Source organism: Mauremys reevesii, linkage group 2 (genome assembly GCF_016161935.1).
Source record: "Mauremys reevesii isolate NIE-2019 linkage group 2, ASM1616193v1, whole genome shotgun sequence".
In the NCBI taxonomy this organism is placed as follows: Eukaryota; Metazoa; Chordata; order Testudines; family Geoemydidae; genus Mauremys; species Mauremys reevesii.
Window position 1 is genome coordinate 67,984,725 of NC_052624.1, and position 20,481 is coordinate 68,005,205.

At 39.7% G+C, this 20,481-nt stretch overlaps 1 protein-coding gene across 5 annotated transcripts in view; it reads left to right on the top strand.

The window, feature by feature from the left end:
- Positions 1-20,481, top strand: part of KCNH8 (potassium voltage-gated channel subfamily H member 8) — a 337,777-nt gene that overhangs the window by 100,367 nt on the left and 216,929 nt on the right. For 4 of the 5 annotated variants that reach the window (XM_039525054.1, XM_039525058.1, XM_039525057.1 and 1 more), the window contains one exon: positions 13,089-13,322. In XM_039525054.1, coding sequence (XP_039380988.1) covers positions 13,089-13,322 — 234 coding nt within the window. Of the gene's footprint in view, positions 1-1,243; positions 1,320-13,088; positions 13,323-20,481 lie in introns of those variants that run through there. The other variant, XM_039525055.1, reaches the window with a different exon arrangement.

The following is a 20,481-nucleotide window of genomic DNA, read 5'->3' on the forward strand; positions in this document are numbered from 1 at the left end:
GTGTAGACCTTCCCAGAGAGATGTTAGAATCTCCTCTCCTGAGGATGCTAGACCCCTTGCTGCAAACTAATGATGTCAAAACTCTCTGGGCTGTTTCACCTTCAGGCTTATCCCTGAATAGTGGGTGGGATAGAGCTGTACAGTTCCAAAGAGAGCTTAGGAAAGTAATTGTGACTCACTCTCGAGGTTTTCCCCTACTCCTCTCTTGCTTTGTCCCATGGACAGGGACTAAAATACTTCCTCTTATCAGGGTGCAGTTCACTCCTCCTTTACAGTTGAGCAGCTCTGCTAGCTGAGGTGTATGGGGGTAAGGGGATGACTCCATTCCAGGAGGCAGGAAGTATATTCTCTACGCTGATGAGCACTCTTGTCAAATCATGAAGCCTCTCATTCAACCTCGTTTCTCAAGAGGAATGTATACAGTGATGAGAGAGCCACTATGTTCTTGTTCTTTCTACAGCTTTTCTTTTTATTGGCAAAAACATCTTTTTAAAGGCATACATTGTATGCCTAGCAATGATTTATTTTTGTAAAGTCCTGTCTACAGCTAAGGGCAATATGATGAATGAAAGTAGGTGGAAGTCCCCAGGAATACTGGATCATCCTTTCTGTGAAATATGTATCTCTTGCAACATTCATCACAGAGTAGTGAGGTTCTGCAGACAGCACAAAGAAGGCTTTGATATAAACTAAATCACTGAGAACAGGAAGATTACAAGTACTCCCTTCCTAAATATTATCAGCATTTGCAGAGACATATACATGAAAGGACAGAGAGAGCCTGAGAGCTGTTTGTTAACGTAATTGTATGCAGTGTCTGTGTGGGTGAGAGAGTGGCTTTCCAATTCACCCTAGGACAATGGTTTGCTTCTAAGGGAGGCCAAACTTTGGATTGTGATGTCTGGCTCATTAATCAAAAATCCAAATTTACAGCAAAAAACAAACCCCATGATCAGGAATGCCACGATCAGGAGTTTTGGATAAACTGTCTGAATCCCAAAATAAATCTGTTCTCAAAACCAGTCAGAATATAGGACACTAATACTGAATCAACTTCCATACAAAACAAAAACTCCTCTGGTGGGAGTAGTCTATTGTAATTTAACAATAGAAAATCAATATAGTCATTTAGAAAATGAATATTTTGGGTGTACCTTAACATATCGGGCTCAAAAGGATGTGCTAGATGAGGGAACAATGGATGAGTATACTCTGGTAGCAGGAATTCCTTGAGCCAGTGGAACTCGGACCGGCACAATGCCTTCCGGAACACCAGAAGAGCATGGCTACCGCACGCAGCGGCGGCACCAGCGCTCCAAGTGTGTGCCTGGGGCGGCAAGCTGTGGGGGGTGCCCTGCTGGTCCCTGCGAGGGCAGCAGTCAGGCTGCCTTCGGCGGCGTGCCTGCGGGAGGTCCGCCGGTCCAGTGGATTTGGCATCGATTTGGTGGCAGGTACGCCAAAGCCGGGGGACCGGCGGACCTCCCGCAGGCAAGCTGCCAAAGGCAGCCTGCCTGCCATGCTTGGGGCGGCAAAAAAGCTAGAGCTGCCCCTGACCGCACCAGTCTGAGAGATTGCTTGAGTGGCAGGTAGATGAACCTCCCTTGGAGATTGTAACAAGGCCATAGTGTTGCCCATAGAGGCCAGGAAGGGGAAAGGTGAGACTAGCCCTGGAGTCCCGTTAGCCTGGAGTAGTCATTATGCTCCCATTGTGCCTGACTCCTGTACAGGGATACAAGCTGGGGAGGACTTCCATGAATGCAAGTATGAACAAATGAGCTCATAGGTAGCAGTAGGAGGCCTTTATTCTGTAACATCTTTCTTTTCCCTTGATAAATGCTCCTAATAAAAAGAGCTTCTTTGCTGTCGCAAGCTGAAGTAAATGTAGTCCCAGCTCAAAATATTAAGTTACAGTTCAAATAGGTCTCCATTTTGACACGTTATGATTAATCATAGTTTTGGAATATTGCTTACCTATATTTAATTATACCCATTGGAACTGTGTTAATGACCATAGTAATCATCTGTGTCAAATAGTTGATGCAGTCTACCTGTTTTGAGAATGTCATACTTTTCTGGAAGAGAAAGGAACAAGGACCATTTGTTTTGTAAATTGTTTTAATTTTGCTCTTATTAGACCATTGGTGCCTAATGCTATACAAATATAGAAGTAGATATGATCCCCCAAACAGATAGGTAGAATGTGAATTCTTTGAGGCAGGGAACTGAAATGTGCTTTCCCCTCTTGTTTTGATGGTTGCTAAATTTGACTGAGTAACACAATTACTGACCTTTTCAGAGTAATCTCATCCTGAGGAAGAGTCAAAGGAATACTGCTGCTAATAGAATTTGAACTTGAAAAATTTACATAATAAGGCATCTGTTATCAAATAATGTAATTATGGGTGATGCCAGATATGTATTGCACTTTTCTTGGATATTATACTCGATTGACCACAGAGCACTAGTTTTTAATTCCCAAAGAATGTTAAATATCTTGTACAAAAAAAAAACCAAACCACCACCACCACCAAACTCCCTATACAATATAAACCAAACTTCTCATATAATATTCCCATAACCGAGAATGGGGAGAGGTACTAATTAACTATCTGCTTTCTTGCAGTTCACTTACTTCTAAGTAAATCCCAGAAAGCAGTAAGAAGTAAGTTTACTTAGACCTAATATAAGGTCTAAGTAAACCTCCAGAAACAGTGAAATTGTGTATATTAATTATCACCTATTTTCTCTCCCTCACAGCTGTCCTTCCTCTTTATTTTTGGAGGGGGGGCCACATATGTATATTACATCTTATCTCAAATTATGCTAATGCTCCTCAAGGTGGGGACAATATCCATCTGTTGGTCTTTTTCTCATAATTTTGTACTACCACCAATCACTGTAGTATCTGAGCACCTTCCATGTAAATAGAGTGGCAATGACAAAGTGGCCTTCATGGAGTTTCTAGCTCTTCTCCCTTTTTGAGTTATAGAAACTTCTTTTTTGAAATAATTATTTTTAAAGCATAGTGGTAGATGTCATAAATAGGGTTTTGGTGAGAAACTTTATTAAATAGGAAGGTTAACAGTATTTCCTAAAGGTGGTCAGATTAGATGAAGCCAGAATCTCCCCTGGAAGTCCATTCCACTATCAAATCCCCTGAGCTGAAAATGTTTAACTCCTGGCTCTGATGCACTTCATTCTTGGCTTTATGCTTTGCATTATCCCAGAGGACATCAACTTCCATGCCTCTCGTAGAGGGAGATGTGGCTTCCTGTCTAGTTGTGACCTGATCTGTTAGTGGCTTTGAAGATTGACCAGTGTCCTGAACTGGCAGTGGATGAGAAGTGGGAGCCAACTGAGGGACCAGGGCACAAACCCAATGTGCTTACCTGAGCAAAACTGGGATGGATATAGACAGCTATCGTTTGCCCCATACTTTGCATTGTCTTCACATTCATCTTCAGATACAATGAATTGTTGTGTTCCAATATGGTGGTGACAAATGCATGGATCGCTGTGGCCAGGGCTTCATCTAGCAGGAAGGGCTGGTGTTTCTTAGCAAGTTGGAGGTAAAAGGAAGCGTTTCTAGCCATTGAAGCTGCCTGCTCATCCAGGTTCAGTGTCCTCCTCAGTGTTTGTATAGCATCTAGCACAATATGGGGCTCCAATTTTGAGTGTAGTTTTTAGGCACTACCACACTATAAATACAGTCACTTCTAAAGGCTCAGCTAGGATATTAGTTACATGACATGCATTACTGCATAGTTGGTAAAATCAGCACTGAGATACAGCCACACACAGTACCTGAGATCAGAGTTAGACCACTAGATGGTGCTAAAGATACTAATGGTGAATTCAATAGTGCAAATTAGAGACAGGGGAAGTCCTGTACAAGATTGACCCATTTCTACTAGTACCCTAACACTTATATTGGCCAATACCCCCAAACTCTTTTTCTATGTAATGATCCTAATTAATTATTCAATGTTTTATTTGGTGGGTCCGAAGGAAAATTCCATACTAACTTCTACAAAATTACTGGTGGAGGCAAAAGATTTGATTGAGTATATAAATTTTGGGCCAGCATTTTCAAACATGAGTGCCTAAATTAGGCATCCAACCCAAATTTGAAAGTTTTAGACTTTTTTGTGGGGGACTGGGTGGAGCAAGAAGGGGGTGGAGGTGGAAAAATGTAGTGCAGACCTTTCTGTCGAAAGTAAGACAGTATTGAGAAGTGACACCTTCAGGTCGTTTTATACTGAAGAGGTTTCTTAAAATAAGGAATTAATTTTTTTTTAGTTAAGGGAATAATTCATAATGAATCATTTATTTGATACATTTTGTCGTTTTGTCTCCACACAGATTGAAAGTTTCTCAAGTTCACTCATTATTTTGAGAGAATTATTTGATTGTATGCTCACTTGTGAGCAATTTGACATGAGTACCTGGTATGTGAAGTCTGAAATATAAGCTGTGTAAAATTAGTTACTTAAGTCATGAGGTACATTTCTGTTCCTTGATGAGATAACTTTTAGAATCAGATTGTCCAGTGTGTGTGTTTATGGCAGGTGAATTTAAATTTGGCATCTGGGAATATTCTCCAGTATGTGCTTAAAAAATGCTGTTTCTGTGAGCATTTAATTCTTAAAGTCAATATTTGCTGAAAGTGTTTTGCAGTGTCTGCCTAACTTTACATGAACCCAACCCATTTCCCACCATTCTGCAAACACTACTAGACACAGTACTTACTACAGAAAATAGTCTCATTGAAGGCCCATTAAACTTACTCATGGTAATAAGTATTACACAATATTTTCAGTATCAGTCCTAGTTTTGTAGCTATTCCAGTGGAAAAGGTATATTTTCTACTCATTTTATTTGGGACAGCAATCCCCAAAACTTTTTACACCTAGAGTCTCATCCTGTAGGGCATTTGAGTTTCCTAGCACCTGGATTTCAGTGGCAGTTGAGCCCCTCATTAGATGAACCTCATTGTTCTAGTCCTGGGTTGTTATAGGGTCCCACACAAGAGCAAGCCCCACATTCACACAAACAACTCACCAGGCAACACACCCTTGTGGCTAGGTGCAGGGCCTTCCCCTTGGTAGGTTCCTCCTGTTGGACATCTCTCTTAAGGCCTTCGGTGGCCTAGTCTTCTGGCCGGGTCAGTTAAAAGTTCAGTCCCATCCAGGGGTATTCAACATCCCAAAATGAGCACCACTTTCAACAACAGTCCCAGGTTCCCAAAAAACAAAAGGTCCTTCGTTCCTCCCAGGCTCAACTTGCTATTCTTCTCACTCTTATCAGCCTGCTGACTCCCTAGGCTTTCCACTACTGGGTGTCCAAGTATATCATAAACCAAAACAGTCTCCTTCCCCCCACAGCTTCTCTTCAGATGCCTCTTCCTTGTGGAATGCTGGCCTCAGGATCACATTCCAGGAGCCTACCACAGGAGTTCATACTAGTCTCCTCTACAGCTAGCTCCACACTAATGGGCTTCCTCCCTACATACTGCACAGTTGTTGCAGGGTGGGACTAATTAAACAGGGTTAGGGCATGGCTACACTTGCAGATGTAGAGTGTTTTGAGTTAAACCAGCCTTCGTAGAGCACAGTAGGGAAAGCGCTGTAGTCTGTCCACACCAACAGCTGCCAGCGCACTGGTGTGGCCACATTAGCAGCTCTTGCAATGGCCACAGAGAGCAGTGCATTGTGGTAGCTATCCCAGCATGCAAGTGGCTGCGACATGCTTTTCAAATGGGAGGGTAGGGTGGAGTGCGACAAGGAGTGTGTTGTGTGTATGTGGGGGGCAGTGATTTTGTTTTGGGGGGGTGAGGGAGGCTGACAGCATGTCAGCATGCTGTCTTGTAAGTTCAGACAGCAGCAGACCTCCCTCACCCCTCACAAACACAGCATTCCACTGTAATGGTTGCTTTGTCTCCGAGCAATAAGGATGCCTGCTGTCAAATGGAGCATTCAAGGGGCATATCCAAAACAATGACAAGAGTGGCCACTTGAGTTAAGGGGATTATGGGACATTTCTGGAGGCTGATCAGAGCACGGTAATGCAACACCTTGTTCACACTGATGCTGAGGCGCTCCAGCGGGGGCGCATCAAATGTTATTCTACTCGCTGAGGTGGACTACCAGGAGCGCTGTAGCTGCGGAGTCAGAGCACTCTACGTGCCTTGCTAGCGTGGACAGGTAGTGAGCTAGTGCGCCCGGGGCTCCTTTAATGCGCTGTAACTTGCAAGTGTAGCCAAGCCCTTAGTCAGTCTCAGGCCCCCTGGCCTATAAAGGTGCGGGCCACCTTGTTTCATTGACACTTTAGAACTAATTGCCTGGGTTGAGTGAAGGTATGTTTGTACCCTGTATTTGTAAATGTTGCCTAACTGTGAACACATTTATGCAATGAACTAAATCAATGTCAACCTTCACTTGGAGAGACTTGGCCAATTAATTCAATTGTAGAGTTTGCAGTGATGGGTCCTGCATTCATAAGAAAGTACAGACTTGCACTTTATTATGTAATATTTCTATCTTCTTCAGTGCCACTCCAAATGCATTTAAAGATCTAATATTCCCATAACCCAGAATGGGGAGAGGTACTAGTTAACTATCTGCTTTCTTGCAGTTCACTTAGGTCTAAGTAAATCCTTGTCTCCTTATTCAGATAAGCAGTCTGAGACGTCAATGGGCCATACTCATCTGAGGGAGATTTGGCCCTCAGAGTGTTTGAGTTATAAAATGCTCCCTCCTCAAGTCCACCATGGAGGCAATTGATGTTTGTTGAAAATATGTCAGGGATTAAATCAGTTTCCATTACATTTGTTAGCCCTAATATTTTCAGCTCCTATTTTAGTCATTCAATATACTCTTACACTTCTTATTGTTAGGACCCATTCTTGCACCCCCTAACTTGGGCAAAACTGCCATTAACTGATTCCCGTTGTGAGTTGCCTGAGCAGGAACTGTTGGATTAGGCCTAAATATCATAGCTCCTCTGATTTGGAAGGATTCTGAAGCATACTGCAATCTATATATTAGAGTTATGTAAATTATTTACTCAATCAATTTAGTTTTTGTCTTCTCTTGAGGTTTGTGTTCTGTATTGTTGGTTATTTTCACTCTGATCATGAACAGTTTGCTGAAAGTATTAATACTCAGTATGTGTGATTAGATGTTGATAGATGTTTGGCTGTATGTGTGTAAACTTAGAACTGTGATAGTCAATGGTAATTGGTAACATAAGTGGTAAGGTATAGTTTCTGTTCCCTGATTGGAAAAAGAGGACAACAGATTGCAAAAACCATTAGAGCTCTGACTCTCTGAGGGAGAGATACCAATTTAGAGAAAGATAGAAGCGCAATTATGGGGGGTTTTTTTGTTTTTTTTTAAATGGTAGATCATTTTACTTCTGGGCTTTATCCAGATCTGCTAAAGAATTATTCCTAGAAAAAAAATTAGGCTACTGTAAGATTTATTGGCTGGGCGCCAAGTTTGTGTGTGTGTGTTTGTTTGGTACTAGTTATGAAAGGTATAATTAGAATGATCTTTGTTCAACTTGTTTAATTGACTCTGAATCTGTGCCAAGGGTCTGGTGAGGGGTTTTGGAATTCCTGTTAGCTTTTTGTGCTTCATACTTGCTTTCTGTAGACATTCATGACAGTAAAACTGAATTACTTGGATGTTCACAGAAAAAGGAACACAAAGGAGCATGAATATAGCTGAAACAATTTTGCTTTTAAATCCAGGTGAATGCTTGTGTAATGTTTTTTTGCAGTATGCACCCAGTTCTGCTATATTTCTACAGGAATTGCTTTAGCAAATATTTGTTTTTCTGAGTTTACTGCCATTTCTTTGGCATACAAATTTCCCAAAATGTCCTTCAAACTTGGCCTGCAAACTTGGATGCACAGCTAGTTTTTTTTTCATCCAAAGTTCACACTTGCAAGCACACCTTGGAAATAAAGTTTGCAACATGCCTGGTAGGTACCCATCACATGAGTTGGGATGAATTGGGCTGTTCACAAGTCACTCAGAAATATCGTTTCAGGTGTCTGCAGACTCAAGGAGGCATCACTGCATCACTTGCATGTGGCCCACATTCCGGAGCTTATCTTCACTACCGTAAGCGCTAGAGAGTTAATCTTTTTAAAGGAAATCTGGAGCACAGTTGTACAGCAGGTTATCTTTTTTCCTCAGAAGCTGTATTTATGTGGCCATTAATGGGGGCTCTCATGATTTCTAATCAATCTTTTAAAGCATTATCGGACCGCCATACTTGAGCACTGTCACCATTCATCCTTTACTCGTGAGCTGTTCAGCAAGTGATACTTGACTTGAGGCAGCACACAGATGTATTTGCATAGATGTAGTGAAACAACTAAATGGGAATTAAGAGATGTGGCCTTTTACCAGTTTTATTTTAAGAGAAATATGATCAGTGGTTTCTACGCATATGCACATGTGGAAACAAATTCTCCAGTGAACTGTTTGTTTTGTATTGCCCACAGAAACTCTTCTACTGTAAATTACAATGTAAACCAGTGGTGCCAAAGCTTTTCTTGTCATATCCCTCCCTTACCAGTAATAGTCTGTCAATAACCCCCCTACATTACTGCACAGTTGGCACAGCAGAGGAGCTTGGGCTGAAGGTGTAGTTGGGGTCAGAACTGGAGCTAGTGATGGAGCTAGGCTGGGCTGGGGATGGAGTGGAGCTGTGACTGGGCCTGGAGCTGTGGCTGGGCTGGGAGCGGAGTGGAGATGGGGCTGGGGGCATAGCTGGGCCGGGGGCAGAGTGGGGCTGGGTGGTACTCCCTCCCCACCCCCTGTGGGGGCTGGCCCAGACACCACCATACCTCCCAAAACATTCCTTTGGACCTCACAGTTTGGGGACCACTGATGTAACTCCTTTTTCCTCAGCTTGCAGCCTACAGATTTCTCATTTATATACTAATTAATTCTTTCTACTTTTGTATTTTACGGTATGACTGGTTTTCAGTAAAGCCCGTTGAGTTTAATGCCAAAGCTTTTTGTCGGTGTTACCTTAAACCTGATCGATCTGTTGTTTCATTTGTGGACTATTACTGAAGAATGCACAAAACAAGAGTAAGGGATTTTATTTCAAATTTTGAAATTGTGGAAATAAAGCACTATTAAATCAAATTACTTAACTGCAAAGAAACATTATGCCACTATAAATTTAAAATAGTACTTAACAGTACATTTTTCTGGAATCTCTTTAATTAATGAGTAGATCAATTTTTCTTTAGAATCCACTGGGCCTATATATAAACTATTTTTAGCACAAGTGTTGAAGCAACTCTTACAAATATTAATTGTTCAGGCAATGGAAACGTATACATTCTCTTCTGGCTTTTGTTTATTTCATAAGTAAGTATGATTTATACTTTGTATAGTAGAATTATAAGTACATAATTTGTAGTTAAAGTGGAATTTGCAAATCAGGAAATAGAGACTATGGCCCTGATCCTGCAGCATTTAAGTTAGTAGGAGTTTTGCCATTGACTTTAATGAGTGTATGATCAAGCCCTATGAACCTGATCCAACATATTTTAAAGTCAGTTGAAAAACTGGGCTTTGGATCAGGCTTTTTGAGCTTTTTTTTTCCCTCTGATTTATGCAGCAGCACTGATGTCAATGGACCAACCCCAAATTTACTTCAATGTAACTGCTGGTAGAATTTGCCCCTATTCCATGATTTACAAGTTCTTAGTATACTTGGTATATTCTAATCTATTCCTGTATCTAAAAACACATTCAAACTCTCCTACAATTAGGTAGCATTCTCCAGAACCCTTTTTGTCCATTCAGTGTTCCAGTCTGCTTCATGCATCTGACATTGAATTAGATAAAGAGATAAATGACTTTGCAGTGGATAATTGTAATTTAAGCAATAAGAAACCCAGAAATAAATTAAGCTTATAGTTACAGTTGCTTTTGGGATGTGAGATTCATCACTTTTATATTGTAGCACCATCATTAAGTTGCAGTGCAAGCATATGATTTTAATTCTTTTGGCAGTATAAGGATTTGATTTTGTGTTGACAGCAGGAGCAGTATGTCAATGTACAATTGGTAATAATTATTCCCTAGTTAGGCAAATAAAAATGACAGGCTGAGGAGTCAAACAATACATTGAACTGATCTAGATTTTTTAAAAATAGATATGTGGCAAACAAGAAGTATCTAGTTGAATTTCATCAACAATTTTGGAAAGATCTTTAATTAGATAGGAGCAAAGAGTGAGTAATTGAACCCAGACATGTGACGTGTAACCCCGGAAGGCAAACCTACCTAAAGAAAACTCTGCATTGTCCTAAAAATACTGGTGTCCCAGCAAGTATCAGCCAACATCTCTCACTATGGTGTAAATAAGGAGTAAGTCAGTGGAATTTCACTGATATAAAACCTAAGTATGAAGAGAATCAAGCCCGTTGTTTTTTCCTGTAGATTTATACACTGTCTCCCCACCAAACAGCTATGAATACTTTATTGTTTACATATTTAGATTTATACATTGTGCAGACTGACCCAAGCCATTATCCGCTTATGAATATTTATCCAGGGATGCATTTTATTCAGCATCTTCCCCCTCACCACACAAATGGTTCTAAACAATGAAAGATATCTGCTTTGGGAGAAAGCTGCACCTGGGTCCCCTTTAGGATGCTGTAGGGTAAACACACATTAATGAGCAAACTACAAGAAAAATACTGGCTTTTGGCATTCAGGGTGAAGTTTGGACAGACCACGAAAGGCCCCCTACAACACTGAAGCCCTGCATTTTATCTTGATGGTAGGAGAAGCACAGGCAAAAAGGCTGTGCAACGGGACCCATACCCCCTTCATGTGCCATACTAGTCCAAAAGAGACCAGAACAGAGGGGGCTGCTGAATTAGGGTGATTGTGTGGCCCTAGTGAACCAAAAACCCCAAAAGGAGTTGCAGTCACCTTCAGATTCGTTCACCGGGGATTGAAGTGAACTGTTCCCTGCAATTTGAAAGGTTTAAACTGGATTAATTTGAACCTCCAATCAAAAACTCCAATAGCCAGCACCTCTTTATTTCCATGCCACTTCAGCAGCTCCCAGCACCACCACCCGCTTCTTCAATGTCTTTAATGTGATTCCTTTTGCCTATTAAAATGTGGGGGACTAAGGCTGTTTGGAGAGGAGCAGAATTTGCCAGCTTTACAGCTCGGCAAACAATTTTAGACCATGCTTCTGGAATTTCACATGAACAGTTGAAGTTTGCAAACACACTGAACTTTGAAATCAAAACTGAGTTTGAGTGGGCTATTGCATACAACAGCTTCAGTCTCTAGACAAGTCATGATTCAGATGTTTTGAAAGAGTGCTACATAACTAAATGATCAGAAATTTACCTCTATTTCGTGTGATTTTTGTCTTTGGTGTAAACTACAGTTATATTCTGAACAGTGATTCTGTATGTGACATTTTACCAAAGATCCCTAAACATTAGGAATTATCAAATAAAATGTGATTATAAGTAAACCCCTAACCAGTATCACCGTTATTCTTCAAGTAGAGTTATATGGGGCCTACCATGAGTTCTAGGATAGGCTGCTGCAGAGAACTAAGAAACAGATTATATAGTGTTTGTGATTCACCTTCCCGTGAATTCTATAGTATCCCTGTCTCTGCTAAAATGATTAGCATGCACTTTTAAGAAATGTGTTTAGAAAAATGCACTTCTAATTTCTTACACATATTCCAAATTAACTTCTTTGTAATGTATATTAAACATGTGATCAGCTTGGCTGGAGACAAGACAAAAAGTTGTTTGTTTGTTTTTTAATTGGGTGAGCAGCAGCTCAGACTTCTGGAAACAAGTTTGAAATATTTGAGAAGCAACAATAGGGGGATTGAGAGAGATTCAGGAGAAAGGTGATTGAAATTAGGATCTCTCTCTTACGTTATGGTCTCAAGAATGGAGAAGTTGAAGCACTAATCTAGGGCCCAATTTTCAAAGGTGTTAGGTTCATGAAGATACAGATGGTCACCAAATGAGATTTTGAAAAGCACCTGCACAGCTTAAATATCTTAAGCATCTAGGATTTCATCATTGGCTAATTTTTCCTTAAATATTTTTAGAAGCTCTTCTGAGCTACTCCACTATTAATTTTCAAGTTACCATTTCCTTAGTAACATAAAGGTTAGTCCTTTTGTTTTCCTTCTTAAAATCAGTTTGCATGAAATGACTCTTTAGAAGTCTTGCTCACATTTTAAAACACATTGCAAATAAAAATATGAGGTTTAATAAGCATGATAATATTAAAGGGAGCAAATTCTGCAGTCCTTAATTGAGTAAAACTCGTTTACTTGAATGGGAGGCTTGCTCGATTTAAGAATTTTGTCCCAGAAGTTTTTTTAAAAAAATCATATGATAAATATGTTATAGATCTTTTTAAATAATGCTAGGTTTTTAAAGTGAATTTAGTACTTGTGAAAAGCATTTGTATGATAGCTTTTTAGACTGAAATCTGCATCCCCAAAGAGGAGATGCACCCTGAGAAGTAAGAGGGCATCTGTCTCCACAATGCTTCACCAGCATGCCTCAATCCCACCTTCAGGGATGCCTCGAGATATTGTAAAGGGGTATTTGTTCTTCTCATTCAGTCATTGGCTTCTCTTCTAAGGTGCTCAGTTGTAGTTGTTTTGATATACTGACAGCAGTCCACTAAAAATGCTCTGAGACCATTAACTTATTTTTAAAATACCACACCGATCATGACGAGCCATTTGAATGGTAATGTCTTTTGGCCACTGGACTTAATCTAAATTCAGCCTAGTGAGTGAGAAATGGAAGTTTCAGTCTGATCCCTCTTTCCCACAACCCCTGAGTTATGGGATAGGTAAAGTTGGAGGCATTAGTTTATTATTATTCTCTTTATTTCAACCCAATAACATACTTCTGTTGTACACAGGCTGGTTTTAGGTATTCATGCACAGTTGTGGCTTCCATCATAGCTATTCAAAGAACTATGATAGACATGCGGTAATTCAGTCCATAATTCATGTTTTACTTCTGTGTTCCTCTACAGATAGTAACTTCATCCTTGCAAATGCTCAGGTGGCTAAGGGATTCCCTATAGTTTACTGTTCAGATGGCTTCTGTGAGCTTGCTGGATTTGCACGAACTGAAGTCATGCAGAAGAGCTGCAGCTGTAAATTTTTACTTGGTGCTGAAACAAATGAGCAGATGATTCTTCAAATTGAAAAGTCACTGGAAGATAAGGTGGAATTCAAAGGAGAAGTCATGTTTTACAAGAAGAACGGTGAGTTTTATTGCTTTCATCAGTGTTCTATTAGTTCCAGACAAGCTGAAATTTGCCATTATTCAGCATAGTAGTTCTATACCCACTGTATTTAACGGTACTGCATGTGAAGAAGGTTCAGAAGGCTACAGAAATGGATTTGAATAAAGGCAGGGTGGTAATGTTATGGTGGTAGAAGTATGACTATATATGTAGAAGTGGTAATATCTGTGTGATAAATTGCAGGGTATTTGTAAAAAGCTGGAGAGACATAAATTGCAGTGTGGAGCACTGCCTTATTCAGTGTAGAAGGTGCACCATATAAAGTTGTCAACTCATCTTGTAATTAAACATTGACCTGGTCTTATTGAAACTTTAAAATAAAAATTAAATTAAAACTCACCTACAGACACAGACTAAGCATGGAAAATTTCAGCCTGCTAGAGCTGGTTGGAAAATTTACAGTGAAACTGTTTTCCTTGAGAAAAATACCATTTTGACCAAAAAAAAGCCTACATTTCTTTCACAAAATGGGTTGATTTTGAGAAAATGTCGCACAAAATTTGTTCAGAATTGGAACAAACAGATTTTAAAATATCAAAATGTTTTGCCAAATGGAAATTCCAGGTTTTAACCAGCTCTACTGAGGCTGAAATTTTCAGAAAGTTTTGAATGTCTGTCTTAGAGTACTCTTTTTCTAGCTGTTATAATATTTGTAATAGCCAAGGTTTAAAAAAAAACAAAAAAACCCAAAAAACAGGTGCCTAGAGTTAGTTCAGTGGGCATTGGACTGAGACCCAGAAGCACAAGCCCCTACTTACTTACAGCTAAAGGAGTTCATATTTGTATGAAGAGGCTTGTGCATTTTGTGCTGAAGGCCCTAAGTTTGATCCCCATTTATGACTGTGATATCTGTATGTATCTGCACAGAAGATACATCAGCAAGGGGAAAAAAAAAAAGACTTGGGTTTGCACCAGCATGCCTGTAGACGAGTGATATAGACCATTCTTCCACCTGTTGATATAGACCATTCTTCCACCTGTTGATGACAGGCTCCTTCACTCCACCTCCTAGAACGCCTCCCTCACTCGTTGCTATGTGTTTTGATCATGTTGCCTTTGAAGTGAAGCACTGGCCATACGTGATGCTTAAGCATGAGTAACCAATGGGAGAGCAACTGACATAATGCTGTGAGAATGGTCTCAAACAATTAAAAAATATTTAGGGCTTGAGGCTGTAGTTCACTGTGTATCAGCTTTCATTTTTATTTTTTAAGCTTAGCATTTGTGAACAAATGTTCCAGCTAGGTGCCTTCTTCACAGCTCTTGCTTAATATTTATGTGCTGTTGAAATGTTTCCCTGTAGAATTATATTACTTTGGTATTATATGTTTTTTACAGATGAGCATTTTAAAATAATTGATATACTCTGAGGAAAGGAAAGACAATGTATTAAAAATACTTGGGGGAAAATTGTCCCCTTTTTTGATTGCAATGTACGAGGGGAAAGGGTCATATAGTCTATAGGCTCATAAACCTCAGGCTAATACACACTCCATATTTAAAGTGTCATATTATGTAAAAACATTTTGAAGATGCAGTAAAAGGCTTCCCTCTCCTACTTTTAGCATTGAAAAGAAAACCTTGCAGTGTGTCTGGAGCACATGATCTATGAAGCTGATTGAAAGAAGTTAATTACTGATTTACTGATCTTTCTTGGATATGAAAAATGTTCCAGAAGTTTCAAGGGCCATTTTTTTTTCCGTTGTTGGATAGTGGTGACTAAACAAAGTCCTAAGAGAGAAGATTTAAGATTAGGTGAATGGAAGAATTAGGGCCAGTTGTACTCGCTGGCTTTTACCTGGGATGTAAATTGAATTCTCAGTGCATCATCAGCAATGAATATCACCTGTAACACTTATGGTGGTAACAAAGGCAGAAAGAAATTATCATGGAATTGTAGGTAGATTTCCTTAGCAATTAAGGAGTTGGATCACTGATCAGTTGGGATGGACAAACTGGTTTGGATAAAAAAAATTCCACCTATTTTCACCTCTTAAACCTTTGTATATAATTTGAATCAAACTCATCAAATCATTTTCAAAGTATAAACAAATTCCTCTTAATACCCATTATATTTTATTTTCATGTATTTATGCCCCATCTGGAAGTGCTGAAATATCACAAGACTGTTTGTTTTTGCATTAAAAGCAAGAAAGGCAAGAAATCTCGCAAGAAAGATTATTCTTGTGATTTTTCAACTCAAAGTTGCAGACTCAGAAAATTTGGCAAAGCATCCATAATTTATGTATCTGAACAAAATGGAATTACTGAAACTCTGAGGTTTGCCCAGAAGTTGAAGACATAAGACAGCATGTGGATTTTTTATTTTATTTTAGCTTTTTAAGGGCATCTTTGGCATACAAAAAAGTGGTTTTTGTTTTGTTTTGAAATTTAAAAAACAAAAGAAAAATTGAAACTCTTTCATTGAAAGCAGTCCCTTTTTTAAAGCCCCATCCTAGCTGTCCTGACTTTTTTTGGCAAAACTGTTGGCAAGAGCAAACGGGACAAATGCCCATCTTTTGTGGGTTTGTTTGTTTTGTTTTTTGTTTTTTAAAGGTGCAGATAAACATGCAGGGTGGGGAAAGGGGTGAGAGGGTGAGCGGCGATGCCAGCCCCATGCGGTGTCCTGTTTTTTCCCATTGGGAAATATGGTCACCCTAATCATCAGTCATATGAATATTCACATGACTGAATATCTGGGTTTAGGACACCGTTCACAGGTGCATACTCACCCTGGGTGCTAGACCAATTGGGATTAATTGCACATAGTAGTATATGTTACTAAGAGTCTGCTTAATTAAAGAAAGTGATAGAAAAAGGGAGAGAAATAAGGTTCTGTTGGGAGAAACCCTAAAACAGTCTGCACAGGCTAAGCCTCTGCTGGGTAAGATTTATGTTGTAAGAGTAGTCAGGCCTCAGGCTTCTGATACATGACTTAAAAATGAAAAATAAAAATTTACCGCAGGAAGGAAGTGAGTTTAGATCAGAAACTCTTGTACGTGTTCCTCGTGGGAAGCGGGGCTTACTCCCATTTGAAACCTGTTTAGGCACATAAGTTATTAAAAATCATTATATCTTTTCTTTTAAAAGTGCTCTTCATGCTGAGAACTAATTACTTACCAAATTTCCTATTAGATTTGTACAGCTACAAAAAACACTCTATTAAGAATCCAGTAGATTTGTCCGGCTCTTCTCAGTGTGACACTTCACTTTCTTCAGTATGTCCTTTAGCATGGCTATTTGCTTAGTTTTTTGGCTCTCCATCTGATATTAGGCATGAATCTCTCCATGTATTGTGGTTCAGCTTTTAGCTTCTACTTTATATTTCTGACAAATACTGTTAATAGGTCAGGTATCAGAGGGGTAGCCGTGTTAGTCTGGATCTGTAAAAAGCAACAGAGAGTCCTGTGGCACCTTTAAGATGTATTCGCCCACGAAAGCTTATGCTCCAATACATCGGTTAGTCTTAAAGGTGCCACAGGACTCTCTGTTGCTTGTTAATAGGTCATAACTCGCAGGTAGAGCATCAGTGTGCCCCCTGAACCTAGTTGCTTTATGCAGCAATGTGACTGGGCTGGAAGAAGTCTGAGAGTTTTGCTCTGGGAAGGGGTTGGCTATTGGATAGCTGTATAATCCCTGATCCAACTAGTGAGGAACGTACCTCCCTGCAACCTATGTTGCCCAGATGGCTCTTTTGCCTATCCTGCATGAGGAGTCATGTAGCATAGAATAAATTCCTAAATTTCTGACCTGTCATGCAATGGACTCACCTTAAAACCTGAGCTAGAACTGCCCCAGATAATCTAAAGTCCTGGTCAGTAATGTGAAGAGATGTCCTCAATCAGGACAGTATAGTGGGAAAAGCTGGTACTGTAATATATTACAGTCCTTTAATTTGCTTGTGGTTTAGAATTGCAATTTTACACATAAGCATAGGCAGAGAATATGGGGTAACTTTGGAACCGAGTTAGCTATCCTGCAAAAGCCAACATGGAAAGTCATGGGGAAATACTTTGAAATGTGGGCACCTGCAGTAATTTCAATCTCCAAAAACAGGAGTGTACCCATTTTAACATGCTAACCTCATATTTTAATAAGCCTTTTAGATAAAATGCACACATCTATCTAGATAAGACACGTTAACCAGACAGGAGTGTAGAATTAATGAAGATGTCCACAAAAAATTTGTCTGAGCCATGTATTTATTGCACTCAGCATCAGGTATTGCATTGATGTGGTCCTGTGTCCATACAGTCCTGGGAAGCAAACCAGTGGTCAAATTCTTAGGCCTAAATTCTGCACTCAGACACCTATGTATGGTTCCCAGTTGAGTTAACAGAAGTGTTATGTGCACACTGAATAGACTCATCAAACAGGGCCAAATTTAAGCCTGGTGTGAGCAGGGGCAACTCCACTGACTTCACCTACTTGACCTATGGCACCTGCTTACACCAGATCTAAATTTGGCCCATAGCAAGTGTGCAAAGTTTTACAAAGTTGTCTGACTTATAAATGTGAGAACAGGCTTGTTCCCTCTGAGTATTTATTTTTGTTTTAGAAGGAACAGAAAGCCTTGAGACATACCACCAAAAAAAATGTCAGATTATTCTGTAATTCTGCAGCATGCCTGACTTCTCTAATTGGCAGGTCTGACATACCCTCTAGGCAGGCTTGTCTTCCTACCTCAAGAGCTGTCTCAGGCACAGTTCTGAGTTCACAGTACAAATTGGAATGTCCTCTCAGCACTTATTTAAAAGCATCATAATGAGCACTGAGCTATGATAAATAATGATAATCAGAGGACACCATGTTTGTGAAAACATGGTATTGGGGGTTTTTGGTTTATTTTCTCTCTGTATTTGATGTAAAATGTAGGGCTAGTATTTTGTAACCATTTAGTCATATTTTATTTTATGCCTTATCATGCTGGCAAGATACAGACCCAAAATGCAAAATCTGAATACAAATTCAGTGCTGGAGTTTGAACGCGCACAAACTTTTTCAGTGTTTTTATCTAAGCTTCCATTTTGGCATATTATGGAGAGAGACTATTATGAAATTTTAAATCAAGATTAGGTTTGGATTTTGAATCACTACATAGTTTAGGGTATTTGAATTCAAGTTTCTATTTCAATTCCATCTCTAATGCTAGCCTAAATTTAGTGGGTTTGATTCTTGCCCCCAGCACCCTACCAGCTTCATAATTAATTTTTCCCCCTATCACTTAGACATTTCAGTGGTAGTTCAGCTCAGGAATGTAATTGTCAGCAAAACAAATTACAGGAGTGGTTCTAATTAAAGCAACCCCACTAACTCTCAGAACAAGTTCAATGGAAGTTTTAGAGAAAGTACTGCTTTTGACATTAGCAGAAAGTAAAACTAGCTCATAGGCACTGAACTGAGAGCTGCATGAAGTGTATGAGCTGTATGTGGAAAGCGGTGGCATACCAGAGTTGCACTGTACATCTTCTCTTTGCAATTATTTTATTCCTGGCCCATGATTAGAGTTAGCAAAAAAATTTTGCCCAAAACTTTATTTTGCCAAAAGATGCAGCTTGGGTTCACTTATCAAATATGTGTTGATGTCAGCAAATTGTTTTGGTAAAAAAGAAAAAAAAATCAGAAATATTTAAACAGTTTCAACATTTCCAAAATGAAAGTTAGATTTGGGGGGCTACCTTCACCAGGGATTCACAAAATGGAGGAGGACAAGGTGGTGATGCCCCCTGTCCTTACACTGAGTAGCTCAGTGGGTAGGGCACTCAGCTGGATGGGAGAGACCCAGGTTTGAATACCCACTCTGGAGCAGGGATTTAAATGCAGGTCTCACCCCTTCCAGATGACCGCCCTAGCCATCAGGCTATAGGTTCTCTCTCTTTCTCCTGGTGAAGCTGTTCCACTTTGTATACGTATTTGTATATTCTTTGGGCTAGAGAGAGTGAGAATGAACAGTGGTTAAAGCACTAATTTGGAGGGCGGCCCCCTGGGTTCCTGTCCCTAGATGAGCACCTAAGTTGCTTGGGTGCTTTTAAAAATCCCACCCTATGTTGACTTTTATCATATATCTCAGTGTTTTATGTGGCTCCTGTCAGCTTCTAGCCTCTTATTTCATAACATCTTGAGTAGAAGTATGGTGACGCAGAAAGAAACAAGGCAATTTATCATGGAGTTTTCTACTTCAGAGGGCTTTACAGAAAGGGGTACTTCAGCAGGATATTTTCATAGATCTTGTCCAAGTAGACCTTTGCTTTACCACAGATGCTGGGCCAAATTCTGATCTCCGTTACAGCAATGTTAATTCAGAGTAACTCCACTGAAGTAAAGAGACTTACTGTGGATTTACACCAGTGCAACTGAGAACAGAACCTTGCTCACTGGATCTCATTGCTCGAATAATCTGCAACCAGAAAAATACAGCATTGAAGAACTATATTTAGACAATTCTCATAAAGTTAAATCAGGTCCTCGGAAGCCCCAGAAGTAGAGCACAAACCAGTAGTTGACTGGACTTTTTCCTGTATTTGTGTCTGTCTAAGAAGATGCTACAATGAGCTGTGTAATTGTTGAGGTGGTCAAATGTAAAATCTCTACACTGAACTTGAATTGCTATTGAGGTCACATCCTAACTCATTCATGCCCTTGTCAGACTAATTCTCTTAATCTCTCCCAGAACTTGAACAGCCCAATGACTTTGTCTCTTATTAAAGAAAATTTCCCCTTTTTTGGCCAGCTACTTTACTTTTCTCGCTAAAATTATGACTACTTAAACCTTTTTGTTTTATTGTGAGATTTCTCCTTTCAAGAATCAATGTAATAGAACACAGCTGTTCTGAAGAGCACTTTTCTTTCTCTGTCAGTGTAGATGAATGCACTTTAGCAGTTGTATGATAATCAGTGGGACTACTGAAGGAGAAAGGTGTTGCTCAGTGGGAATAAGGATGCTGGAAGCATTAGACCTGATAAATTAAAAACAAACAAAAAAGAAAGCTAGCAAAACGGAACAGCTTTATTATAAAATTACTGAATACCATTTAAGAAATGGCCAAAGTGGGCAGCTGATTAGGAAGTTTAGGGCAGATCCATCTTCTGTGATGATGACCAGACCTGGCAGCACTAG